This window comes from Anomaloglossus baeobatrachus, chromosome 2, assembly GCF_048569485.1.
Source record: "Anomaloglossus baeobatrachus isolate aAnoBae1 chromosome 2, aAnoBae1.hap1, whole genome shotgun sequence".
Lineage (NCBI taxonomy): Eukaryota > Metazoa > Chordata > Amphibia > Anura > Aromobatidae > Anomaloglossus > Anomaloglossus baeobatrachus.
This window is the reverse complement of record NC_134354.1, coordinates 648,221,334-648,244,221: the sequence shown is the minus strand read 5'-3', so window position 1 is coordinate 648,244,221 and position 22,888 is coordinate 648,221,334. Positions and strand designations below refer to the sequence as shown.

Below are 22,888 nucleotides of genomic sequence, written 5' to 3'. Positions count from 1 at the left end.
GGCGGCGTCCAAAAGTATGGAAATCAGCGATGGGGCGGCATACAGGACCAGGGGGCAGAATAACGGCCATCAGGCTGCCCGCCCCCGTGTCAGATTTATAGAATCCGAAGCCAAAAAGGTACCTCTTTATAAACTCTTTTTTTTGGTCAGAAAGGGGGCACAATAATAACAGGGACCTTTCTACAATGCAGCCCAGGAGCTGCAGAGGGGGAATCTGTTAGGTTTTAGGGGAAATTTCTGCTGACAGGTTCCCTTTAAAGGGAACCTGACAGCTGATATATGATGCCCATGGAGTAAGCATGTATCAGAAATTAACTGCAGTATTTCAGCCATTTATATTGCAGCGTTTCAGAGAATATAGTTTAACCCCTTAGTGACCAGGCCAAATATTTCAAATCTGACACTTCACTTTATTTAGAAATAGCTGTGGAATTCTTCAACTTATCCAAGAGATTTGGAGATATATTTTTTCTTTGTCGCTCCATTGGGAGACCCAGACAATTGGGTGTATAGCTTCTGCCTCCGGAGGCCACACAAAGTATTACACTTTAAAAAGTGTAACCCCTCCCCTCTGCCTATACACCCTCCCGTGCATCACAGGCTCCTCAGTTTTATGCTTTGTGTGGAAGGAGGCACACATCCACTCATCATCTCATTTTAGTTATATCGGTTGGAAGAAAAGTGGGCCCCCACGGGGCCCCCGGCATGTTCCCTTCTCACCCCACTATGTCGGCGGTGCTGTTAAGGTTGAGGTACCCATTGTGGGTACAATGGCAGGAGCCTCATGCCGTCTCCTTCACCATCCCTTAGCGGCTCTGGGAGAAGTGGGATCCTGAGCGGTCATCCAGTCACTGGGACCGTGCTCCCTCCGCAGCCCCTGGGGGAATCTGTCGGACAGGAGTTTGTTTATCCTCAGGGACCGGGCCCTGCATCACTAAGGTACTCTGTACCCCCATGGGGGAAGTGCATGGAGCGCCTTCATCCCGGACGCTGCAGCAGCTGCTTATTTGTGACGGCCGGCGGACTTCCGCGACGACCGCGCCTGTTTGTCGGCCGCGGTATTAAATGTAGTCCCCGGCTTCAATTGCGGCCTAGTAGCAAAACTCCCGCCCCCGGGCCTGTCTATCAGGGATAAGGGCGGGACGGCCGGCTGTGAGGGCCAGGGCATCCTGTATGTTCCTCCCCCCCTCACTGATCACTGTGGGGACTCCAGATTCCCGCACTTTTTCTAACGCCGCCCACGGCTCCACTCCTCCCCTGAGAGCTCCGGAAGCCATTTCTTTGGCATTCTGCCTGTTTAGGATTTCCTGGAAAGAGCTCTGCAACGCTGGGAGACCTAAGGCAGGGAATCTGGAGGACACACACTCCGCTTTTTAGCGGTCGGTAAGCCACACCGGTCACCCGGTGCTGGCCCCCTTAGGGTGCCGGAATAGATACTATATATATTTATATATTTCTGTTCGGTCGGGCTGTATACCCTTCCCATATACCCTCAGTGATCACTCTCCTAGGAGACAACAGCATGTCGTCCACAAGGAGCAAGGGTGCCAAGACACAGGGTTATTTTGCGACCTGTACCTCTTGTGCGGCTAAGTTACCTGCGGGTTCCACCTACCCTCACTGTGAGCAATGCTCAACCCCTGTTTTGCTTCCACAACCGGAGCCTCGGTCACTAGTGGGCCCCTCGGCTCAGGTAGAATCCCTTGCTCCCCCTGTCCAGGTGGCAGGGACAGAGTTTGCAGGCCCAGAGCGGTTCCGGACAAGCGCTTTACTAAGCGCCTTACTGACACACGTTACCCCTTCCCTTCTGACGTTGTTAAGGGTTGGGCTCAATGTCCCAAGGTGGATCCCCCAGTCTCTAGATTGGCGGCTAGATCTGTGGTATCGGTTGAAGATGGATCATCGCTAAAGGATGCCACTGACAGGCAGATAGAGCTCCTGGTGAAATCCATCTATGAAGCCACGGGCACGTCTTTTGCTTGTCTGGCTGAGATTAATCCGGTTACACGTAATTCTGCTCCGCAGGTTACGTCTTTGACTTCCCAGGCGTCAGCTTTTTCTTCCTACGCCATGAACGCAGTTTTAGACTCTGCTAGCCGTACAGCGGTGGCATCCGCTAACTCTGTGGCAGTCCGCAGGGCCATGTGGCTGCGCGAATGGAAGGCAGACTCGGCTTCCAAGAGGTTCTTAACCGGTTTGCCGTTTGCTGGTGACCGATTGTTTGGCGAACGATTGGATGAGATTATTAAGGAATCCAAGGGAAAGGACTCCTCCTTACCCCAGTCCAAACCAAAGAGACCTCAGCAACGACAGATACAATCGAGGTTTCGGTCCTTTCGTCCCTCCGCCAAGCCCCAATCCTCCTCGTCCAGCAGGCCGGAGAAAGGCCAGAGGAACTCCTATGCGTGGCGGGCTAAGTCACGCCCCCAAAAAGCCGCAGGAGGCACTGCTTCCAAGACGGCCTCCTCATGACTCTCGGCATCCCCGAACCGCATCCTCGGTCGGTGGCAGGCTCTCCCGCTTTTGCGACGCCTGGTGGCCACATGTTCAAGACCGATGGGTGAGAGACATTCTGTCTCACGGTTACAGGATAGAGTTCAGCTCTCGTCCTCCGACTCGTTTCTTCAGAACATCTCCGCCCCCCGAGCGAGCCGATGCACTTTTTCAGGCGGTGAACGCTCTGAAGACAGAAGGAGTTGTGATCCCTGTTCCGCTCCAGGAACATGGTCGCGGTTTTTACTCCAACTTGTTTGTGGTGCCAAAGAAGGACGGCTCGTTCCGTCCCGTTCTGGACCTCAAACTACTCAACAGCCATGTGAGCACCAGACGGTTTCGGATGGAATCTCTCCGCTCTGTCATCGCTTCAATGTCACAAGGAGACTTCCTAGCATCGATCGACATCAAGGATGCTTATCTCCATGTGCCGATCGCACCCGAACATCAACGCTTTTTGCGCTTCGCCATCAGGGACGAACACATTCAGTTCGTGGCATTGCCTTTCGGCCTGGCGACAGCCCCACGGGTGTTCACCAAGGTCATGGCATCTGTTGTGGCGGTCCTACACTCTCAGGGACACTCGGTGATTCCCTACTTAGACGATCTTCTGGTCAGGGCACCCTCTCAGTTGGCGTGTCAAAACAGCCTTTCCGTCGCTCTGGCGACTCTCCAGCAGTTCGGATGGATCATCAACTTCCCAAAATCCAAGTTGACACCGACCCAATCACTGACGTACCTTGGGATGGAGTTTCATACTCAGTCAGCGGTAGTCATGCTACCGCTGGACAAACAGCTTTCTCTGCAGGCAGGGGTGCAATCTCTTCTTCGGGGTCAGTCACACCCCTTGAGGCGCCTCATGCACTTCCTGGGGAAGATGGTGGCAGCGATGGAGGCAGTGCCCTTCGCGCAATTCCATCTGCGGCCACTCCAGTGGGACATTCTCCGCAAATGGGACAGGAGGTCGACTTCACTCGACAGGAACGTCTCTTTCCCTTGCAACCAAGACGTCACTTCAGTGGTGGCTCCTTCCCAACTCTGTCGCAGGGGAAATCCTTCCTACCCCCAACCTGGGCTGTGGTCACGACGGACGCGAGCCTGTCAGGGTGGGGGGCGGTTTTTCTCCACCACAGGGCTCAGGGAACCTGGACTCCGATAGAGTCATCCCTTCAGATCAATATTCTGGAGATAAGGGCAGTGTATCTAGCCCCATTGGCCTTCCATCGGTGGCTGGAGGGCAGGCAGATCCGAATCCAGTCGGACAACGCCACGGCCGTCGCTTACATCAACCACCAAGGTGGCACTCGCAGTCGTCAGGCCTTCCAGGAAGTCCGACGAATTCTGCAGTGGGTGGAAGCCACAGCTTCCACCATCTCCGCAGTTCACATCCCGGGCGTAGAAAACTGGGAAGCAGATTTTCTCAGCCGACAGGGCATGGATGCGGGGGAATGGTCTCTTCACCCAGACGTTTCGAGAGATCTGTCGCCGCTGGGGAACGCCGGACGTCGATCTCATGGCGTCACGGCACAACAACAAAGTCCCGGCATTCATGGCCCGGTCTCAAGATCACAGAGCTCTGGCGGCGGACGCATTAGTTCAGGATTGGTCGCAGTTTCGACTTCCCTATGTGTTTCCTCCTCTGGCGATGCTGCCCAGAGTGCTGCGCAAAATCAGGTCCGACTGTCGTCGCGCCATTCTCGTCGCTCCAGATTGGCCGAGGCGGTCGTGGTACCCGGATCTGTGGCATCTCACGGTGGGTCAACCGTGGGCGCTCCCAGACCGCCCAGACTTGCTGTCTCAAGGGCCGTTTTTCCATCTGAATTCTGCGGCCCTCAACCTGACTGTGTGGCCATTGAGTCCTGGCTCCTAGCGTCCTCAGGGTTATCTCAAGATGTCATTGCTACTATGAGACAGGCCAGGAAACCAACGTCCGCTAAGATCTATCATAGGTCTTGGAGGATCTTCTTATCCTGGTGCTCTGATAAGGGTTTTTACTCCCTGGCCCTTTGCCTTACCCACTTTTCTTTCATTCCTTCAATCCGGAATGGACAAGGGTTTGTCTCTCGGCTCTCTCAAGGGACAAGTATCGGCGCTTTCCGTATTTTTTCAAAAGCGTCTAGCCAGGCTTCCGCAGGTCCGCACGTTCCTGCAGGGAGTTTGCCACATAGTCCCACCTTACAAGCGTCCACTGGAACCCTGGGACCTCAACAGGGTGCTAACTGCTCTTCAGAAACCACCTTTCGAGCCGCTGCGGGAGGTCTCTTTATCACGTCTTTCGCAGAAGGTGGCATTTCTAGTGGCAGTTACATCGCTCCGTAGAGTGTCGGAGCTGGCAGCGCTGTCATGCAAAGCCCCCTTCCTGGTTTTTCACCAGGATAAGGTGGTTCTACGTCCGGTCCCGGAATTTCTCCCTAAGGTGGTATCCCCTTTTCATCTCAATCAGGATATCTCCTTACCTTAATTTTGCCCTCATCCAGTTCACCAATGTGAAAAGGATTTGCACTCGTTAGATTTAGTGAGAGCACTCCGGCTCTACGTGTCTCGCACGGCGCCCCTGCGCCGTTCAGATGCGCTCTTTGTCCTTGTCGCTGGCCAGCGTAAGGGTTCGCAGGCTTCCAAGTCAACCTTGGCTCGATTGGATCAAGGAACCGATTCTTGAATCCTACCGTTCTTCTGGGCTTCCACTTCCTTCAGGGTTGAAAGCCCATTCTACCAGAGCCGTGGGTGCGTCCTGGGCATTGCGGCACCGGGCTACGGCTCAGCAGGTGTGTCAGGCAGCTACCTGGTCTAGTCTGCACACTTTCACGAAACACTATCAGGTGCATACCCATGCTTCGGCAGACGCCAGTCTAGGTAGGCGAGTCCTTCAGGCGGCGGTTGCCCACCTGTAAGAGGGGGTCGGTTTCGGCTCTTTTTATCGAGGTATTCTTTTACCCACCCAGGGACTGCTTTTGGACGTCCCAATTGTCTGGGTCTCCCAATGGAGCGACAAAGAAGAAGGGAATTTTGTTTACTTACCGTAAATTCCTTTTCTTCTAGCTCCTATTGGGAGACCCAGCACCCGCCCCTGTTCCCTTCGGGCTGTTGTTCTTTTGTGTACACATGTTGTTCATGTTGAATTGTTCTTTTGGTTCATGGTTTTCAGTTCTCCGAACATCCTTCGGATTGAATTTACCTTAGACCAATTTATAAGTTTCCTCCTTCCTGCTTTTGCACCAAAACTGAGGAGCCCGTGATGCACGGGAGGGTGTATAGGCAGAGGGGAGGGGTTACACTTTTTAAAGTGTAATACTTTGTGTGGCCTCCGGAGGCAGAAGCTATACACCCAATTGTCTGGGTCTCCCAATAGGAGCTAGAAGAAAAGGAATTTACGGTAAGTAAACAAAATTCCCTTCTTCGTGGCACAATACACTTTGTTGGTAAATTTAGATTAAAAGGTTTTGTTTATTTCTAAAAAATATCAGAAATGTTTGCAATTTTTTTTTTTTTTTTCCAATATTCAATTTGATTATCCCTTTAATCCAGATATCACACCACACAAAAAAAGTTAATATTTAACTTCCATCTGCTTTGCATCAACACCTCCTGTAAATTATATTGTGCTGTTAGGATGTGAGAAGCTTTGAAAATGTAGCAGCAATTTTTCATTTTTTTTTTTTTTTCCCTCAAGGAAATTTACAAAACTTATTTTTAAGCCAATATTTAGTTTTGAAGTGACCTTGGGGGACCTATAGATTGGAACCTCACCCGCCCTCTCCCCAAAGTGATACCATTTTAAAAATGGCGCCATATTCAAAACTTCTTCAGCGCTCTATTGGGAGACCCAGACGATTGGGTGTATAGCTACTGCCTCCGGAGGCCACACAAAGCACTACACTAAAAAGTGCAAGGCCCCTCCCCTTCTGGCTATACCCCCCCGTGGTATCACGGGTTCTCCAGTTTTCAAGCTTTGTGCGAAGGAGGTCAGACATCCACGCATAGCTCCACAGATTTTAGTCAGCAGTAGCTGCTGACTATTTCGGATGGAAGAAAAGAGGGCCCATATAGGGCCCCCAGCATGCTCCCTTCTCACCCGTGGATGGTGTTGTAAGGTTGAGGTACCTATTGCTGGTACGGAGGCTGGAGCCCACATGCTGCTTTCCTTCCACATCCCCCTGGGGGGATCTGAGGAAGTGGGATCCTGCCGGCCTCTAAGCTCTGACGCCGGGCTCCATCCACAGACCCATTTGAACCTGCTGGATACGGAGCTGGAGTACCGTTCAGGGACATGGCCCTGCACCATTACAGGTACTCTGTGTCCCCGTACACACAGGCACAGCACACTCCAGACTTGCTGGGTGTGCTAGTGCGCCGGGGACAGTAAAGGGTTACAGTCACTGCAGCTTTGCTGAGTGACTTTGTGTATTGGGAACTACCGCGCCGGACGCTCCGGGAGCGGCGGCGCGGCTGGGACTTGTAGTTCGCCGGGGACTGGGCGCCGACCGCGCTTTTACGGCGGCGGCGCTTATAAATCCAGTCCCCGGCTTCTGCGGCCTAGTGCCGCTTCGTTCCCGCCCCCTCCCTGGCACTCAGGGAAGGGGACAGACGCTGAGCAATCAGCAGCGCCGAGGGCTGGAGCCTTATTTACATGCTCCAGCCCTCTCACTGCACACTGTCGGACGCCGGATTCCCGCTCTGACTTGGGGCACGCCCACGGCCCGCCCCTCCTCACACGAGCTGGGGAAGACGCCGGCAGCCATTACTGCAGTCCGAGCTCGGACTTTCGGCAACCAGGCAGGACGGTGGCGACCATACACCCGCTTATAGGCGGGCGGTAAGCGGCACACATAGTGCTGACCCCAATATATACTGCAGTGTGTACATGTGTATTTTAACTGCATAGGTCGCTATATGCCCGCTTGGAGAGCGACACATCAGCAGCAGGAAAGCAGGTGTGCTAAGGCACAGGCTTTCTATGCTGCTGGTATTGCACGTACTGAAGTGTTCATTTGTGTTTATGCTTGTATGCTATACACTGCACTGTACAGTCGCTAGTCTTAGCTATATTCTCCTGGAATGGCTAGACTGCAGCAGCAGAAAACCAAGGGTGCTGGGGCACAGGTTTTTTTCTATGCTGCTTGTATTGCATGGGCTGCAGTGTGCATTTGTACTTGTGCTTGTATGCTATACATTGCACTGTATGGTCACTCTTCTGGGCTATATTCCCCTAGATGACTAGTCTACAGCAGCAGAAGAGCAGAGGTGCCAGGGCACAGGCTTCTATGCTGCTTGTATTGCTTGTGCTGCAGTGTTCATTTGTACTTTATGCTTGTATGCTATACATTGCACTGTACGGTCACCAATCTTGGCTATATACTTCTAGATGGCTAGTCGGCAGCGGCAAAAAAGCAACACAGATTTTCAGTGCTGTTTTTACTACATGGGATGCTGTTCATGACACCGTCCCATTGTGTGCATGCTCCCCTGTAGCACTTCGTCTGCCGGGGTCTCTAGCACTTCGTCTGCCGGGGTCTCTACTAGTCGTGGCCAAAGAAACCACCTGTCATTCCTGTCCAAGGACAGGGACGGAGTTGCAGTTTCGACAGATATATTGTCATAAGATAGAGACTTGCAGTCCAGACAGGCCATGGGCAATCTTCCTGACCAACCTCATTTGGAACGGGGGGGTCCCAGGAGGACTCTCTGTATGATAAGGCAGCTCTCCAGGACTTTGATCCTGACATCGCTATCAATCCGGATACACCGGATGGTAACGCCATACGGAATGATCCTATAGCGTCCATCAATGGAAGGTTGGATCTTTCTCCCTCAGCTCCCCCAGTGGAGGAGTCAGCTTCACAGCAGGAGAAGTCCCTTTTCAGTATCTCAAACGGATATTGAGTATTTTTCTGGCCACGCTGACTTCAGAGAAGCAGTCCAGAAACACCACGCTTACCAGATAAGCGTCTTCTCCAAACGTTTTTAAGATACACGTTATCCCTTTTCCCCTGACGTGGTCAAGCGCTGGACCCAGGGTCCAAAGGTGGATTCTCCAATCTCCAGGCTTGCGTCTAGAGCCATAGTTGCACTGGAGATGGGGCTTCACTTAAAGATGCCATTCACAGACAGATGGACTCTGGTTGAAATCTGTCTAGGAGGCTATCGGCGTGTCGGTTGCTCCAGCATTCACAGCCGTATAGGCAACCTAACCTTTTCAGCTGTTCTTGCGCAGCTGGCCTTGAGCACATGTACATCTGTACCGCAGAGGCGTCCGTAACTCCGCAATGTCTGCACTGCGACTTACCCTATTAATGCTGTCCTAAAAGTACAGTCGAGGTTTCGGTCCTTCCCAAGCTCGGGCAGGTCCCAATTGTCCTCGTGCAAAAGGGCTACAAAACCTCAGACGGGCTCAGATTCCGGCCGGGCTCAATCACGCCCAAGGAAGGCAGCCGGAGGAACCGCTACCAAGGCGGTCTCCTCATGACTCTCAGCTCTCTCTCTCTCTCTCCGCATCCGCGGTTGATGGCAGACTCCCCCGCCTTTGGCGACATTTAGCTGCCACAGGTCACAGACCGGTGGGTGACGGACATTGTGCTCACGTGCACAGGACAGTGTTCTGTTCTCGTCCTCCGACTCCATTCTTCAGAACGGCCCCACCTCCCCACCGAGCAGATGCCCTGCTGCAGGCGGTGGACGCTCTAAGAGCAGAAGGAGTGGTGATCCCTGTCCTCCCTCAGGAACGAGGGCGAGGGTTTGTACTCCAATCTCTTTGTGGCTCCAAAAAAGGACGGCTCCTTCCGTCCTGTTCTGGACCTAAAACTGCTCAATAAGCATGCGAACGCCAGGCGGTTCCGGATGGAATCCCTCCGATCCGTCATTTCCTCAATGTCTCGAGGAGACTTCCTTGCCTCAACAGACATCAAAGATGCCTATCTCCACGTGCCAATTGCTACGGAGCACCAACGTTTTCTACGTTTTGTGATAGGAGACGACCATCTTCAGTTCGTAGCTCTGCCATTCGGTCTGGCGACAGCCCCACGGGTGTTCACCAAGGTCATGGCAGCAGTGGTAGCAGTCTTGCACTCTCAGGGACACCCGGTGATCCCTTACTTGGACGATCTACTCGTCAAAGCACCCTCCCTTGAGGCATGACAACGCAGCCTGAATGTTACGCTGGAGACTCTCCAGACTTTCGGGTGGATCATCAATTTGGCAAGGTCAAATCGGTCACCGACTCAATCACTAACGTATCTCGGCATGGAGTTCACACTCTATCAGCGATAGTGAAGCTTCCGCTGGACAAGCAGCGTTCACTGCAAACAGAGGTGCAGTCTCTCCTTCAAGGCCAGTTGCACCCCTTAAGGCGCCTCATGCACTTCCTAGGGAAGATGGTGGCAGCCATGGAGGCAGTTCCCTTTGCGCAGTTTCATCTGCGCCAACTGCAAGGGGACATTCTCCGCCAATGGGACGGGCAGTCAACCTCCCTGGACAGGAAAGTCTCCCTTTCCCAGACGGCCAAGGACTCTCTGCAATGGTGGCTTATTCCCACCTCATTGTCACAGTGAAGATCCTTCCTACCCCCATCCTGGGCAGTGGTCACGACAGATACGAGTCTGTCAGGGTGGGGAGCAGTTTGTCTCCGCCACAGGGCTCAGGGGACGTGGACTCAGCAGGAGTCCACCCTTCAGATCAATGTTCTGGTAATCAGAGCAGTGTATCTTACCCTACTAGCTTTCCAGCAGTGGCTAGAAAGAGAGCAGATCCGAATCCAGTCGGACAACTCCACAGCGGTGGCATACATCAACCACCAAGGAGGGACGCGCAGTCGGCAAGCCTTCCAGGAAGTCCGGCGAATCCTCATGTGGGTGGAGGACACAGCATCCGCCATATCCGCAGTTCACATCCCGGACGTAGAAAACTGGGAAGCAGACTTCCTCAGTCGCCAGGGTATGGACGCAGGGGAATGGTCCCTTCACCCGGACGTGTTTCAGGAAATCTGTCGCCGCTGGGGTGTGCCGGACGTCGACCTAATGGCGTCTCGGCACAACAACAAGGTCCCGGCATTTATGGCACGATCGCGCGATCACAGAGCTCTGGCGGCAGACGCCTTAGTGCAAGATTGGTCGCAGTTCCGGCTCACATATGTGTTTCCACCTCTGGCACTCTTGCCCAGAGTACTGCGCAAAAAATCAGATCCGATTGCAGCCGCGTCATACTCGTCGCCCCAGACTGGCCGAGGAGATCGTGGTACCCGGATCTGTGGCATCTCACGGTCGGCCGACCGTGGTCACTACCAGGCTGGCCAGACTTACTGTCCCAAGGGCCGTTTTTCCATCGGAATTCTGCGGCCCTGAACCTGACTGTGTGGCCATTGAGTCCTGGATCCTAGCGTCTTCAGGATTATCCCAAGGGGTCGTTGCCACCATGAAACAGGCTAGGAAGTCCACCTCTGCTAAGATCTACCACAGAACGTGGAAGATTTTCTTAACCTGGTGCTCGGCTCAGGGAGTGTCTCCCTGGCCATTTGCATTGCCTACTTTTCTTTCCTTCCTGCAATCGGGGTTAGAAAAGGGCTTGTCGCTCGGCTTCCTTAAGGGGGAAGTCTCGGCACTATCCGTGTTTTTTTCAGAAGCGTCTAGCACGTCTTTCTAAGGTGCGCACGTTCCTACAGGGGGTCTGTCATATCGTACCCCCGTACAAGCGGCCGTTAGATCCATGGGATCTCAACAGGGTATTAGTTGCTCTCCAGAAGCCGCCTTTCGAGCCTCTGAAGGAAGTTTCCTTTCTCGCCTGTCACAGAAGGTGGCGTTTCTCGTTGCGATCACATCGCTTCGGCGAGTGTCTGAGCTGGCAGCTCTGTCATCCAAGGCTCCCTTCCTGGTGTTCCACCAGGACAAGGTAGTGCTGCGCCCCATTCCGGAGTTTCTCCCTAAGGTCGTATCCTCATTTCATCTTAATCAGGATATATCCTTGCCTTCCTTTTGTCCTCATCCGGTTCACCGGTATGAAAAGGACTTACGTTTGTTAGATCTGGTGAGAGCACTCAGTCTCTACATTTCCCGCACGGCGCCCATGCGCCGTTCCGATGCACTTTTTGTCCTTGTCGCTGGTCCGCGCAAGGGGTTGCAGGCTTCTAAAGCCACCCTGGCTCGATGGATCAAAGAACCAATTCTAGAGGCCTACCGTTCTGCGGGGCTTCCGGTTCCTTCAGGGCTAAAAGCCCACTCAACCAGAGCCGTGGGTGCGTCCTGGGCATTACGACACCAGGCTTCGGCTCAACAAGTGTACCAGGCAGCTACCTGGTCCAGTCTGCACACTTTCACCAAGCATTATCAGGTGCATACCTATGCTTCGGCGGATGCCAGCTTAGGTAGAAGAGTCCTGCAGGCGGCAGTGACACCCCCGTAGGGGAGGGCTGTTCTGCAGCCCTAACATGAGGTATTTCTTTACCCACCCAGGGACAGCTTTTGGACGTCCCAATCGTCTGGGTCTCCCAATAGAGCGCTGAAGAAGAAGGGAATTTTGTTACTTACCGTAAATTCCTTTTCTTCTAGCTCTTATTGGGAGACCCAGCACCCGCCCTGTTGTCCTTCGGGATGTTTTTGTTGTTTGCGGGTACACATGTTGTTCATGTTGAACGGTTTTTCAGTTCTCCGATGTTACTCGGAGTTAATTTGTTTAAACCAGTTATTGGCTTTCCTCCTTCTTGCTTTGGCACTAAAACTGGAGAACCCGTGATACCACGGGGGGGTATAGCCAGAAGGGGAGGGGCCTTGCACTTTTTAGTGTAGTGCTTTGTGTGGCCTCCGGAGGCAGTAGCTATACACCCAATCGTCTGGGTCTCCCAATAAGAGATAGAAGAAAAGGAATTTACGGTAAGTAACAAAATTCCCTTCGTCTGTCTGGTACTTTATTAACCCTACAGCTGCTTTTCAGGAATTAAAGGGAACCTGTCAGGTCCTCCATGTCCTCCAAACCAACAGCATTCGTATCTTTATGACATAATTCCTTGCCTAACTAGCACTGTATGATGTTCACTAAACTCAATGTTTAAAAAAAAGGATTTACAAACTGCTGTTCCTATGCTGTTCAGGGCCTTGACTATTTGGGGTGTTAGTTCCCAGAACTAGTTGGCCTCTTTCCATGTTATCCCATCCCTGTGGGCAAGATAGCATGATTTTCACGAGCAGGTGTCACCACTAGCTCTTGGAAATCATGCGCACAGTTTTGTTCACTCATATTGAACCTCTGAAGCAGAATGCAAGTGTCCCGGCATTAGAGAGGCGCAGTGTGCATGATCTAAAGTGGAGAAGCTGTTCTTCTGATCATGTGCAGTACGCCCCTCTGAAGCCAGGACGCGTACACCCAGCTTCAGAGACTTCATGTGAGTGATCAAAGCAGGGTGCCTGCTCCTATTTCTGAGAGCTGATGGTGACGCCGGCTTGTGGAAATTATATTATCATGCCCACAGGAATATGATGATGGAAACAGGGCCAACTAGTCTGGGGAAACTAATGCCCCGTCTGCTAGTCACAGGCCTAATTAGCATTATACATTAATATCAAAATCAGAAGAACCGGCGTTGAGCTTACTCAAAGTTCAAACTTGTACAAAAGTATTTCACTATCCAATAAATGTCCTTTTAATCCATATTTAAGCTCTTATATCATTAGAGGGGGTGGAAAAGGATAATAACGTAGAGAGGCAAATTTATTTTCCAACAGCAAATATTTTTGATAGTAAACCCAGGGTGTTGAGCCAAGGGCCCTAGATTTTTATAACATTTTTAAATTGCATTTCTTTTTCTATATATAGTCTCCAGATATATAGACCCATTAACTCTATTAACAAATTCTGTAGATGACTGTGTATTTGATTGCTTCCAGTGAGATGCAATCGTTTTCCTCTATATAGAGCATTTTGGCCATATACATATGAGACCCAATATGTAAACTTTAGGATCTGGTCACATGGGTAAACCAAAAACGTTCTATATTCTATCTAGGATATTATTCCAGAATGGGCCGAGTTCATTACATTCCTAAAACGTGCATAAGATGGGCGTCGGGCAAATTACAACACAAATGGCTAGAATCAGGCCTCAAAGCAATCCTATGTATAAAATACTGTCGTCTTATATATCCTATCGGCAGATAGAGGAAGGAAAGGCACTGAGTTTAGAACAAGTCCCGTTGATCTTTTAATAACATCTGACATCAGATTCCTATTTGGTTTTAATTCTAAAGGGGAATTTTTCCAAGAGTCCCACCACGTATCTAAAATTGGGTCTAAGGCTATGTGCCCACGCTGCGGAAAATCCGCAGCACAGCTACTCCCCAGCCATTTCTATGGCATTTGGGAAATGCTGTGCCCACGCTGCGGATTTTTCCGCAGCGGAAATCGTGCGGATTTTCGTGCGGAAAAATCTGCAGCATGTCAATTGTTGCGGATTTCTCCGCAGGGTCCCATATACTTACCTGCCTTGATAGAGACCCGAGTCACTTCTCCGTCCGGTGGATCCAGCCAGGTACAGGAAGGAAGAGGTGGGCGGGGCCTGCACGAGCTCCGGTCATGTGACAGCCGGAGCTAGTTCAGGCCCGCCCACCTCCAGCACAGTGAACCAGACGCTGCCTGACAGTGACACGGCCGCCGGAAAGCAAGGTGCTGCATGATGGAGGTAAGTATGAGCACCCCGATCACTCAGCACTTGTTCTGCATTGAGGATGCAGTGCCGAAGCCGTGGTACTGTATCCTCAATGCAGAAAGCCCGCACCATATCCGCACGACATTCCGCTGTATATCCGCAGCATTGAAACAGAGAAAGTTCTGTTGCGGATTTCTGGGAGCACCTGCGGAATGTCTTGCGGATATATCCGCAGGACAATGTCCCCGTGGGCACATAGCCTAAGGGCATTAGAACTGATTTATTCCAATTTATGAGCAGGCGAAACCATATTCCAAAGCCCTTCAAAATGGTCATTACCAGTTGAATAGAAGGGGCATCTCAAAGGAATAAAAGCATAACGAGATGCGTTCTTCCAATTTTGAACCTGTTTACATCAGAGTAAGCACATATAAGACACGCCAATGGTTCAATGGCAAAAAGAGTATGCAGGGTATATCCCTACCGTGTGCCCCTACTCAATGCCACCTTGTCTGATAGACTTCCATTCACCTAGCTATTGGCTCATTATATAGCAGTTTAATACATTTAATAAGATTTGCTTTGGCCCTTATTTTATCTAAAATCCTTCACTGATCATTCCATTTAACCATATTGAATGCTTTGGCGTCCAGCGAACACACTGCTTGTATTTTCGGTTCCTTTAGCGCATATCTGCAGATTTAAAAAAAAAAAAAAAAATGGTCTCAGGACTTAGCTGGCATAAATAGGAGTCCGGGATTTGAGGACATTTACTCTGTTTAAAGGGAATCTGTCACCAAATATGAGAGCAGCATAATTTAGGGGCAGAGATCCTGATTCCAGTGGTGGTTCGCTTACTGGGCTGCTTATTGTAGTTTTTGATAAAATCACTGTTTAACCAGCAGTAGATGATCAATAGAGGACTACTTAGCGTGCTGCCAGGTAGTCCAGCATAGTCATGAGCTCTGTATAATTGCTAGATCTGCAGCAGAGAAAACCTTTATTTTTATCAAAATGACAGCAAACAGCCCAGTAGGTGACACATTGCTGGAATTAGGGCCTCTGTCTCTATATTATATTGCTTTCAGAAGGGGTAGTAAAAACCTGGTGACAGATTCCCTTTAAGAATTGCGACCATCATAGCCCACATCATTGATATTGAAATGTCTAGAGCAAACCGCAAACTGAGATATATTCAACAACTGGGGGAACGTTGCCTTGCCAAAACATTTACATAATTCCCCCGAAGCCTTTTCATTGGGGAATGTTTTTAGCGCACATTCTAATTCCTCAAGGGTTAGGGGTTTATCAAGCGCCTCAACTGCTTTCTTAGATTATCTAAATTTTAGATAAATTTTCATGCAGTTCTTGTTCACAGTTGAGTGATCTAGAAGTATATAACTGACTAATAGTCCCGAAAACACTTCAGAATTTCCTGATTGCCTGTCTGTGACAGCTACACCTTCCTCATTATTCACACTTAGAATGTGAGATGAACCATCTTGTGGCCTAATAGTAGAGCTAATAGATGCCCTGTTCTCTCTCCTGCCTCAAAGTACTTTGCGTAGTGAAAAACCTCCTGAGATCGCCTTTATTCAGTAAATGATCTGTATATTATTCCTGAGTTCTTACCCAATGGCATTGTAATGTCAGATGGTGAAGAAGGCATTCAGATTTATCAACTCTCTTGCTGCTTAATTGTTAACATCTTAGATCTTGGGTATATATATATACACTTTTCTCTTCTTTTCTTTTCTCTTCTCTTCTCTTCTTCTTTTCTTTTCTTTTCTCCTTTTCTCTTCTTTTCTTTTCTCTTCTTCTTTTCTCCTTTTCTTTTCTTCTTTTCTCTTCTTCTTTTCTCTTCTTCTTTTCTCTTCTTCTTTTCTCTTCTTCTTTTCTCTTCTTCTTTTCTCTTCTTCTTTTCTCTTCTTTTCTCTTCTTTTCTTTTCTTCTTTTCTTTTCTTTTCTCCTTCTTTTCTCTTCTTTTCTCCTTCTTTTCTCTTCTTTTCTCCTTCTTTTCTCTTCTTTTCTCTTTTCTTTTCTCTTCTTCTTTTCTCTTCTTCTTTTCTTTTCTTTTCTCTTCTTTTCTCTTCTTCTTTTCTCTTCTTTTCTTTTCTTTTCTCTTCTTTTCTTTTCTTCTTTTCTCTTCTTTTCTCCTTCTTTTCTCCTTCTTTTCTTTTCTTTTCTTTTCTTCTTTTCTCTTCTTTTCTCCTTCTTTTCTCCTTCTTTTCTTTTCTTCTTTTCTTCTTTTCTCTTCTTTTCTCTTCTTCTTTTCTTTTCTTCTTTTCTTCTTTTCTCTTCTTTTCTTTTCTTCTTTTCTTTTCTCTTCTTCTTTTCTCTTCTTCGTTTCTCTTCTTCTTTTCTCTTCTTCTTTTCTCTTCTTCTTTTCTTCTTTTCTCCTTCTTTTCTCTTCTTCTTTTCTCTTCTTTTCTCCTTCTTTTCTCTTCTTCTTTTCTCTTCTTTTCTCCTTCTTTTCTCTTCTTCTTTTCTCTTCTTCTTTTCTCTTCTTCTTTTCTCTTCTTTTCTCTTCTTCTCTCTTCTTTTCTCTTCTTCTTTTCTTCTCTTCTTTTCTCTTCTTCTTTTCTTCTTTTCTCTTCTTTTCTCTTCTTCTTTTCTCTTCTTCTTTTCTCTTCTTTTCTCCTTCTTTTCTTTTCTTCTTTTCTCCTTCTTTTCTTTTCTTCTTTTCTCCTTCTTTTCTTTTCTTCTTTTCTCCTTCTTTTCTCTTCTTTTCTTTTCTCCTTCTTTTCTCTTCTTTTCTTTTCTCCTTCTTTTCTCTTCTTCTTTTCTCTTCTTTTCTTTTCTCCTTCCTTCTTTTCTCTTCTTCTTTTCTCCTTCTTTTCTCTTCTTTTCTCCTTCTTTTCTTTTCTCCTTCTTTTCTTTTCTCCTTCTTTTCTTTTCTCTTCTTTTCTTTTCTTCTCTTCTTTTCTCTTTTTCTCTTCTTCTTTTCTCTTCTTCTTTTCTCTTCTTCTTTTCTCTTCTTCTTTTCTCTTCTTCTTTTCTCTTCTTCTTTTCTCTTCTTTTCTTTTCTCTTCTTTTCTTTTCTTCTTTTCTCCTTTTCTTTTCTTTTCTTTTCTTCTTTTCTCCTTTTCTTTTCTTTTCTTTTCTTCTTTTCTCCTTTTCTTTTCTTTTCTTTTCTTCTTTTCTCTTCTTTTCTCTTTTCTTTTCTTCTTTTCTCTTCTTTTCTTTTCTTCTTTTCTCCTTGTTTTCTTTTCTTTTCTTTTCTTCTTTTCTCTTCTTTTCTTTTCTTCTTTTCTCTTCTTTTCTTTTCTTCTTTTCTTTTCTTCTTTTCTCTTCTTTTCTTTTCTTCTTTTCTCCTTGTTTTCTTTTCTTCTTTTCTCCTTGTTTTCTTTTCTTCTTTTCTCCTTGTTTTCTTTTCTTCTTTTCTCCTTGTTTTCTTTTCTTCTTTTCTCCTTCTTTTCTTTTCTTCTTTTCTCCTTCTTTTCTTTTCTTCTTTTCTCTTCTTCTTTTCTTTTCTTCTTTTCTCTTCTTCTCTTCTCTTCTTCTCTTCTTCTTTTCTCTTCTTCTTTTCTTTTCTTTTTTTCTCTTCTTCTTTTCTCTTCTTCTTTTCTCTTCTTTTCTTCTTTTCTTTTCTTCTTTTCTCTTCTTTTCTTTTCTTCTCTTTTCTCTTCTTCTTTTCTCTTCTTCTTTTCTCTTCTTCTTTTCTCTTCTTCTTTTCTCTTCTTCTTTTCTCTTCTTTTCTTTTCTCTTCTTTTCTTTTCTCCTTTTCTTTTCTCTTCTTTTCTCTTCTTTTCTCTTCTTTTCTCTTCTTTTCTTTTCTTCTCTTCTTTTCTTTTCTTCTTTTCTTTTCTTCTTTTCTTTTCTTCTTTTCTTTTCTTCTTTTCTTTTCTTCTTTTCTTTTCTTCTTTTCTTCTCTTTTCTCTTCTTCTTTTCTCTTCTTCTTTTCTCTTCTTCTTTTCTCTTCTTCTTTTCTCTTCTTCTTTTCTCTTCTTTTCTCTTCTTTTCTCTTCTTTTCTCTTCTTTTCTTTTCTTTTCTTCTTTTCTCTTCTTCTTTTCTCTTCTTCTTTTCTCTTCTTCTTCTTTTCTCTTCTTCTTCTTTTCTCTTCTTCTTCTTTTCTCTTCTTCTTCTTTTCTCTTCTTCTTCTTTTCTCTTCTTCTTCTTTTCTCTTCTTTTCTCTTCTTTTCTCTTCTTTTCTCTTCTTTTCTCTTCTTCTCTTCTTCTTTTCTTTTCTTCTTTTCTCTTCTTTTCTCTTCTTTTCTCTTCTTTTCTTTTCTTCTTTTCTTTTCTTCTTTTCTTTTCTTCTTTTCTTTTCTTCTTTTCTTTTCTTCTTTTCTTTTCTTCTTTTCTTTTCTTCTTTTCTTTTCTTCTTTTCTTTTCTTTTTTTCTTTTCTTCTTTTCTTTTCTTTTTTTCTTTTCTTCTTTTCTTTTTCTTTTCTTTTCTTCTTTTCCTCTATATCTCTCTTTTGGTAGCATCCCCTTGCTAAATGCCAGCACTGTGTGCCATACAACATTAATAGAGGACGGGACCATTTTATTAACGAACTACTCCTGGAGGTATCTTTTAGAATATTTTCATCTCCTACCAAGTGAAGCCAATTTAGACTAAAGCCCCCGTCACATTTAACGACTTACCAGCGATCCTGAAAACGATGTGACCTGATAAGGATCGCTGGGAGGTCGCTGGTGAGATGTCAGACCTAACCAACGATGCAGTAACAATGAGCAACCTGTATAGGAGGTCATTGTTAGGGGTCAAACACAGCGATGTGTCCTGCCCAGGACATCACCTTTGAAGAAAATGGTCCGGACCCTTCGGCAACGACTAGCGATCTCACAGCAGGGGCCTGATCGCTGGTAGGTGTCACACCGAACGAGATCGCTGGCAAGATCGTTACTGCGTCACAAACTGTGACGCAGCAACGATCTCGTTGTGTGTGACGGGACCTTAACGGGTACTTTGCACACTACGACATCGCAAGCCGATGGTAGCGATGCCGAGCGCGATAGTCCCCCGTCGCAGCAGCGATATCTTGTGATAGCTGCCGTAGCGAACATTATCGCTACGGCAGCTTCACATGCACTTACCTGCCCTGCGATGTCGCTCTGGCCGGCAAACAGCCTTCTTCCTAAGGGGGCGGGTCGTACAGCGTCACAGTGACGTCACACGGCAGGCAGCCAATCGAAGCAGGGGGGCGGAGATGAGCGGGACGTAAACATCCCGTCCACCTCCTTCCTTCCTCATTGCAGCCGGGACGCAGGTAAGGCGATGTTCCTCGCTCCTGCGGCTTCACACAGCGCGATGTGTGCTGCCGCAGGAACGAGGAACACATCGTAACATCGGTCCTTCCGAAATTATGGAAATGACCGACACTACACCTATCATACGATTTCGACGCTTTTGCGCTCGTTAATCGTAGTAAAAAGGATTCACATACTCCGATGTCGACAGCGACGCCGGATGTGCGTCACTTTCGATTTGACCCCACTGACATCGCACCTGCGATGTCGTAGTGTGCAAAGTACCCCTTAGACTTCATGGAATCCCTCCTCTCACCCCACCCCCGCCAGTTTCTCCTAGCCTCATCTGTATTTGAATGGGTGAACGATCTGAGCCCCTACAACTAAAGGTATCATAGTGTCAGAACCAACCTCTAAGTCAGTCCTTGATAGCGTGTGATGAAGAGTAGCAGGAGTACGCTTTTACTCTGGGATTTTTTTTAAACTCCATATATCGTGATGCCCCATTTTTGCAAAAGCCAACGTGGTAGTGAAAATTGATTCAACAAAATTATCCCATAAAGGATGCAGATAATTATTAAAGTCTCCAATAATGAGAACAGGGGCAGGTGTACAAGTGCTTAAACAAAAGGAAGATCTTTAAAAATTTTCTCTTGAATATGGTTGAGGAATATAAAGGACAAATAGTACCATAGTTACATTACAGATAGAACAGGCATATGTACCTCCCATCCATATCTATAACGCACCATGTTGGAGAATGAAGCATTGCGTCCCTCTCTGCTTTTTCAGTGCGTCATAGCTCAGATCCCAGCAGAGCTTCTCACACTCGGGACTACTCCAAAATACTGGAGAGAGTTCAGAAGATTTGTGGTTATTTTAGGCTTTGTTAGCATGCAGATGTTTATAGGACAAGTGCAGGAGCTCTTGCTGAACACGTCCACTGACATGCCCCTGTAGGCTATGCCTCCGGATACAATTCGCTTATATCGCTAAGGTCAGCAAAAAGACGAATTGATTGTCACTAAGGGGTTGATAGCCTTTGAGGACAGAGCCGCACGGGAGATTAGTCAAACAAGCAGGTCTTAGCGGCTTCTCCCTTCCTGCTGCCCTGGAGCAACAGGTCTCAACTTCCAGGTATAGGGAGAGACCAGTAACTCATGGACAGTGGGCAAGGAGAACCGCTGTGGACTCGACATTCCTACTAGTCTCCCATGTGGCTCGTTTTCTGTGGCTATTAAACTGTTTTTCTCTGAAACGCTCTAGCATTGGCGTTAAACATATATGGCTGAAATCATTCAGCCCGGGTCTGATACATGCTGCATGTGGATCAATAGTCACACCCCACAGAAGGGCAATCATGCATTATTTAGTTTGAAAAGTCCAGTTAAAATTTCCAGATCTAATCTCATAATTGTCACATGACTGAAGCTCCACTTCTCATACATGGGATAAATTGCTGATTAGGCTGATAAGCAGACAGTGTTTATGTCCCGGCTTGTGACGTGGATTTATTACTACTTGCATGCAGATATTACACAATGAAGCCAATGAGCTGTGATACTTATTGGCGCCATTGATGCTTATTAGTTGGTGTGTACTGTCTATTTCTCCTAATCAACATCATCTTCTTTCCAGCTAATGCTCCAGTATGATTCCAACAAGAGGATCTCTGCAAAGGCCGCCCTCACACACGCTTTCTTCCGTGATGTCAGCAGACCCGTTCCACATCTCAACTAACTTGGTTGTAAGAGAAGATGGTCTACTGAATGAATAATGGCAGAGCAATGTAATATAAGACTTTGTGCTTTGAGAATAGTCCATGTATAATACGTTACTATTTATTACCATGGCATATACTATGCCATTCAAATAAACCCTTTATTTTTTAGATTTGTCCTTTTTACAGATAACCGTCCAGGTTTTAGATCTCGTTTTGATCCTGCAGTGTAGTTGAGAATTGTTTTGAGATCGGGAAATACCCAGTTTTAAAGTTTTTAAAGCCTGGAGAATGTCCTTGCATTGATTTCATATTTTTCATAAGATCTTTGCACAAAACCATTACTGCTTGTGAGAATGTCTCCATTCTCAACAAAAGGTTTCTTGAATTGAGAATGAACAGAACTTAAACATAAGTCCTACATGAGATGCTTCTTGGACTCTACAGTTCTACTTTGGAGCTATGAAGAAAAATCTTCTCTCCCTCTCTGAAAACTTCTTTGAAGACCAAAGTGGTTTTCATATTGATTTGTATTTCTATACAAGTCTGAGCTGTAACCAGCGGTACAGTGGGATTTTTCTAATTTTAAGACATCAAGGACAAGCCAGCAGTTTTTTTCTTCCCAAGTTTCTTCTTGCACAGATTAAAAAAAAAGTTTAATATGTTTAATACTAAAGTCTGCACCTTGTCATCGATATGGATTTAACAGTTTTTATGTATTTACATTTTAATATAGATTGTTTTGGTTTGTTTTTGTTTAAGTAAGTTAGTTAATTAAATAAAATATTTTATATAAGCCTTTGTCTTTTTCTGTATTAACACAAGCACATCCGGCCTCACTTTATTGTATAGCTTTCCTGGGTCATGTCCGTTTGAGAAATACTTGTATGAATGAAGACTTTAGATTGCCGAACATCTAATGGCATTTACTCCATGGAATATCTGTGCATAAATCCCCAACACGAGGAATTATTACTGTTCTTACATTTATTTGATCTTTACATAAAATATCTGACTAAATTACTATTATTTTCAATATTTCCCTCATTGAAATTAATGCCAATGCTTGTAATGCATAGACTGGCTAGGCTTTCCAGACCAGAGTGTTCTCCATATTCTCTATTGAAGCGGCATCCTGGAATATGGTGTTTATGTTAAGGTGTGGGGAAGGTATGTGTGTGTGTGTGTGTGTGTATATATATATGTATGTGTGTATGTATGTGTGTGTGTGTATATATATATATATATATATATATATATATATTACACACATATATTTTTTTTTTTTGTCTGTACTTGTTTTATTTGTATACTTTAATAAAAAAAAAAAACTTGCATCCTAGCACAATCCATGTCATGTGTTGGACAATTGCAATGTAAGGTTTTGTTCATATTTAGTCCTCCTCTAACATCTCTATATTCAGAGTATGCCCTGAAAACAAACCTTATAGATGTCCATAGCATACTGTCATTTCGTAGTCTTATCTTCTAAACAGGGTTGTGGAGTCTGAGTTGGAGTTGGTATAAAATGGACCAACTCTTAAAATATAGAATAAATTGGGTACAGCAGTTCAGTGCAGGATATGATGAATATTTTTTCATAAGAATTTGGGAAAGCTATGAAATGTCCTATAAATGTCCATCCTATTCATGATCAAAGATTCTATGCTATTAGTTGAAATGAATCTGTGCTGCACTTCAGCTACATGATATAAGTAGTGATGTTACCATTTTACTACAGTAAATTTATCACAAACATGAGTCATGTATAGGGCTGGGCGGACCCAGACTGTAAAAGTCCAGATCCGTGCGGTTTCAAAGTTGCCTGGGTGCCGGGATTCCGGGTGTTTGATCC

At 46.5% G+C, this 22,888-nt stretch overlaps 1 protein-coding gene across 1 annotated transcript in view; it reads left to right on the top strand.

Moving 5' to 3' along the window:
• The window catches only part of CDK2 (cyclin dependent kinase 2), an 82,793-nt gene extending 60,576 nt beyond the window's left edge, over positions 1 to 22,217 (top strand). The window contains 1 exon segment of the mRNA XM_075334433.1: positions 20,952 to 22,217. Coding sequence (XP_075190548.1) covers positions 20,952 to 21,053 — 102 coding nt within the window. The 3' untranslated portion in view covers positions 21,054 to 22,217.
• Positions 22,218 to 22,888: the final 671 nt, after the last annotated feature.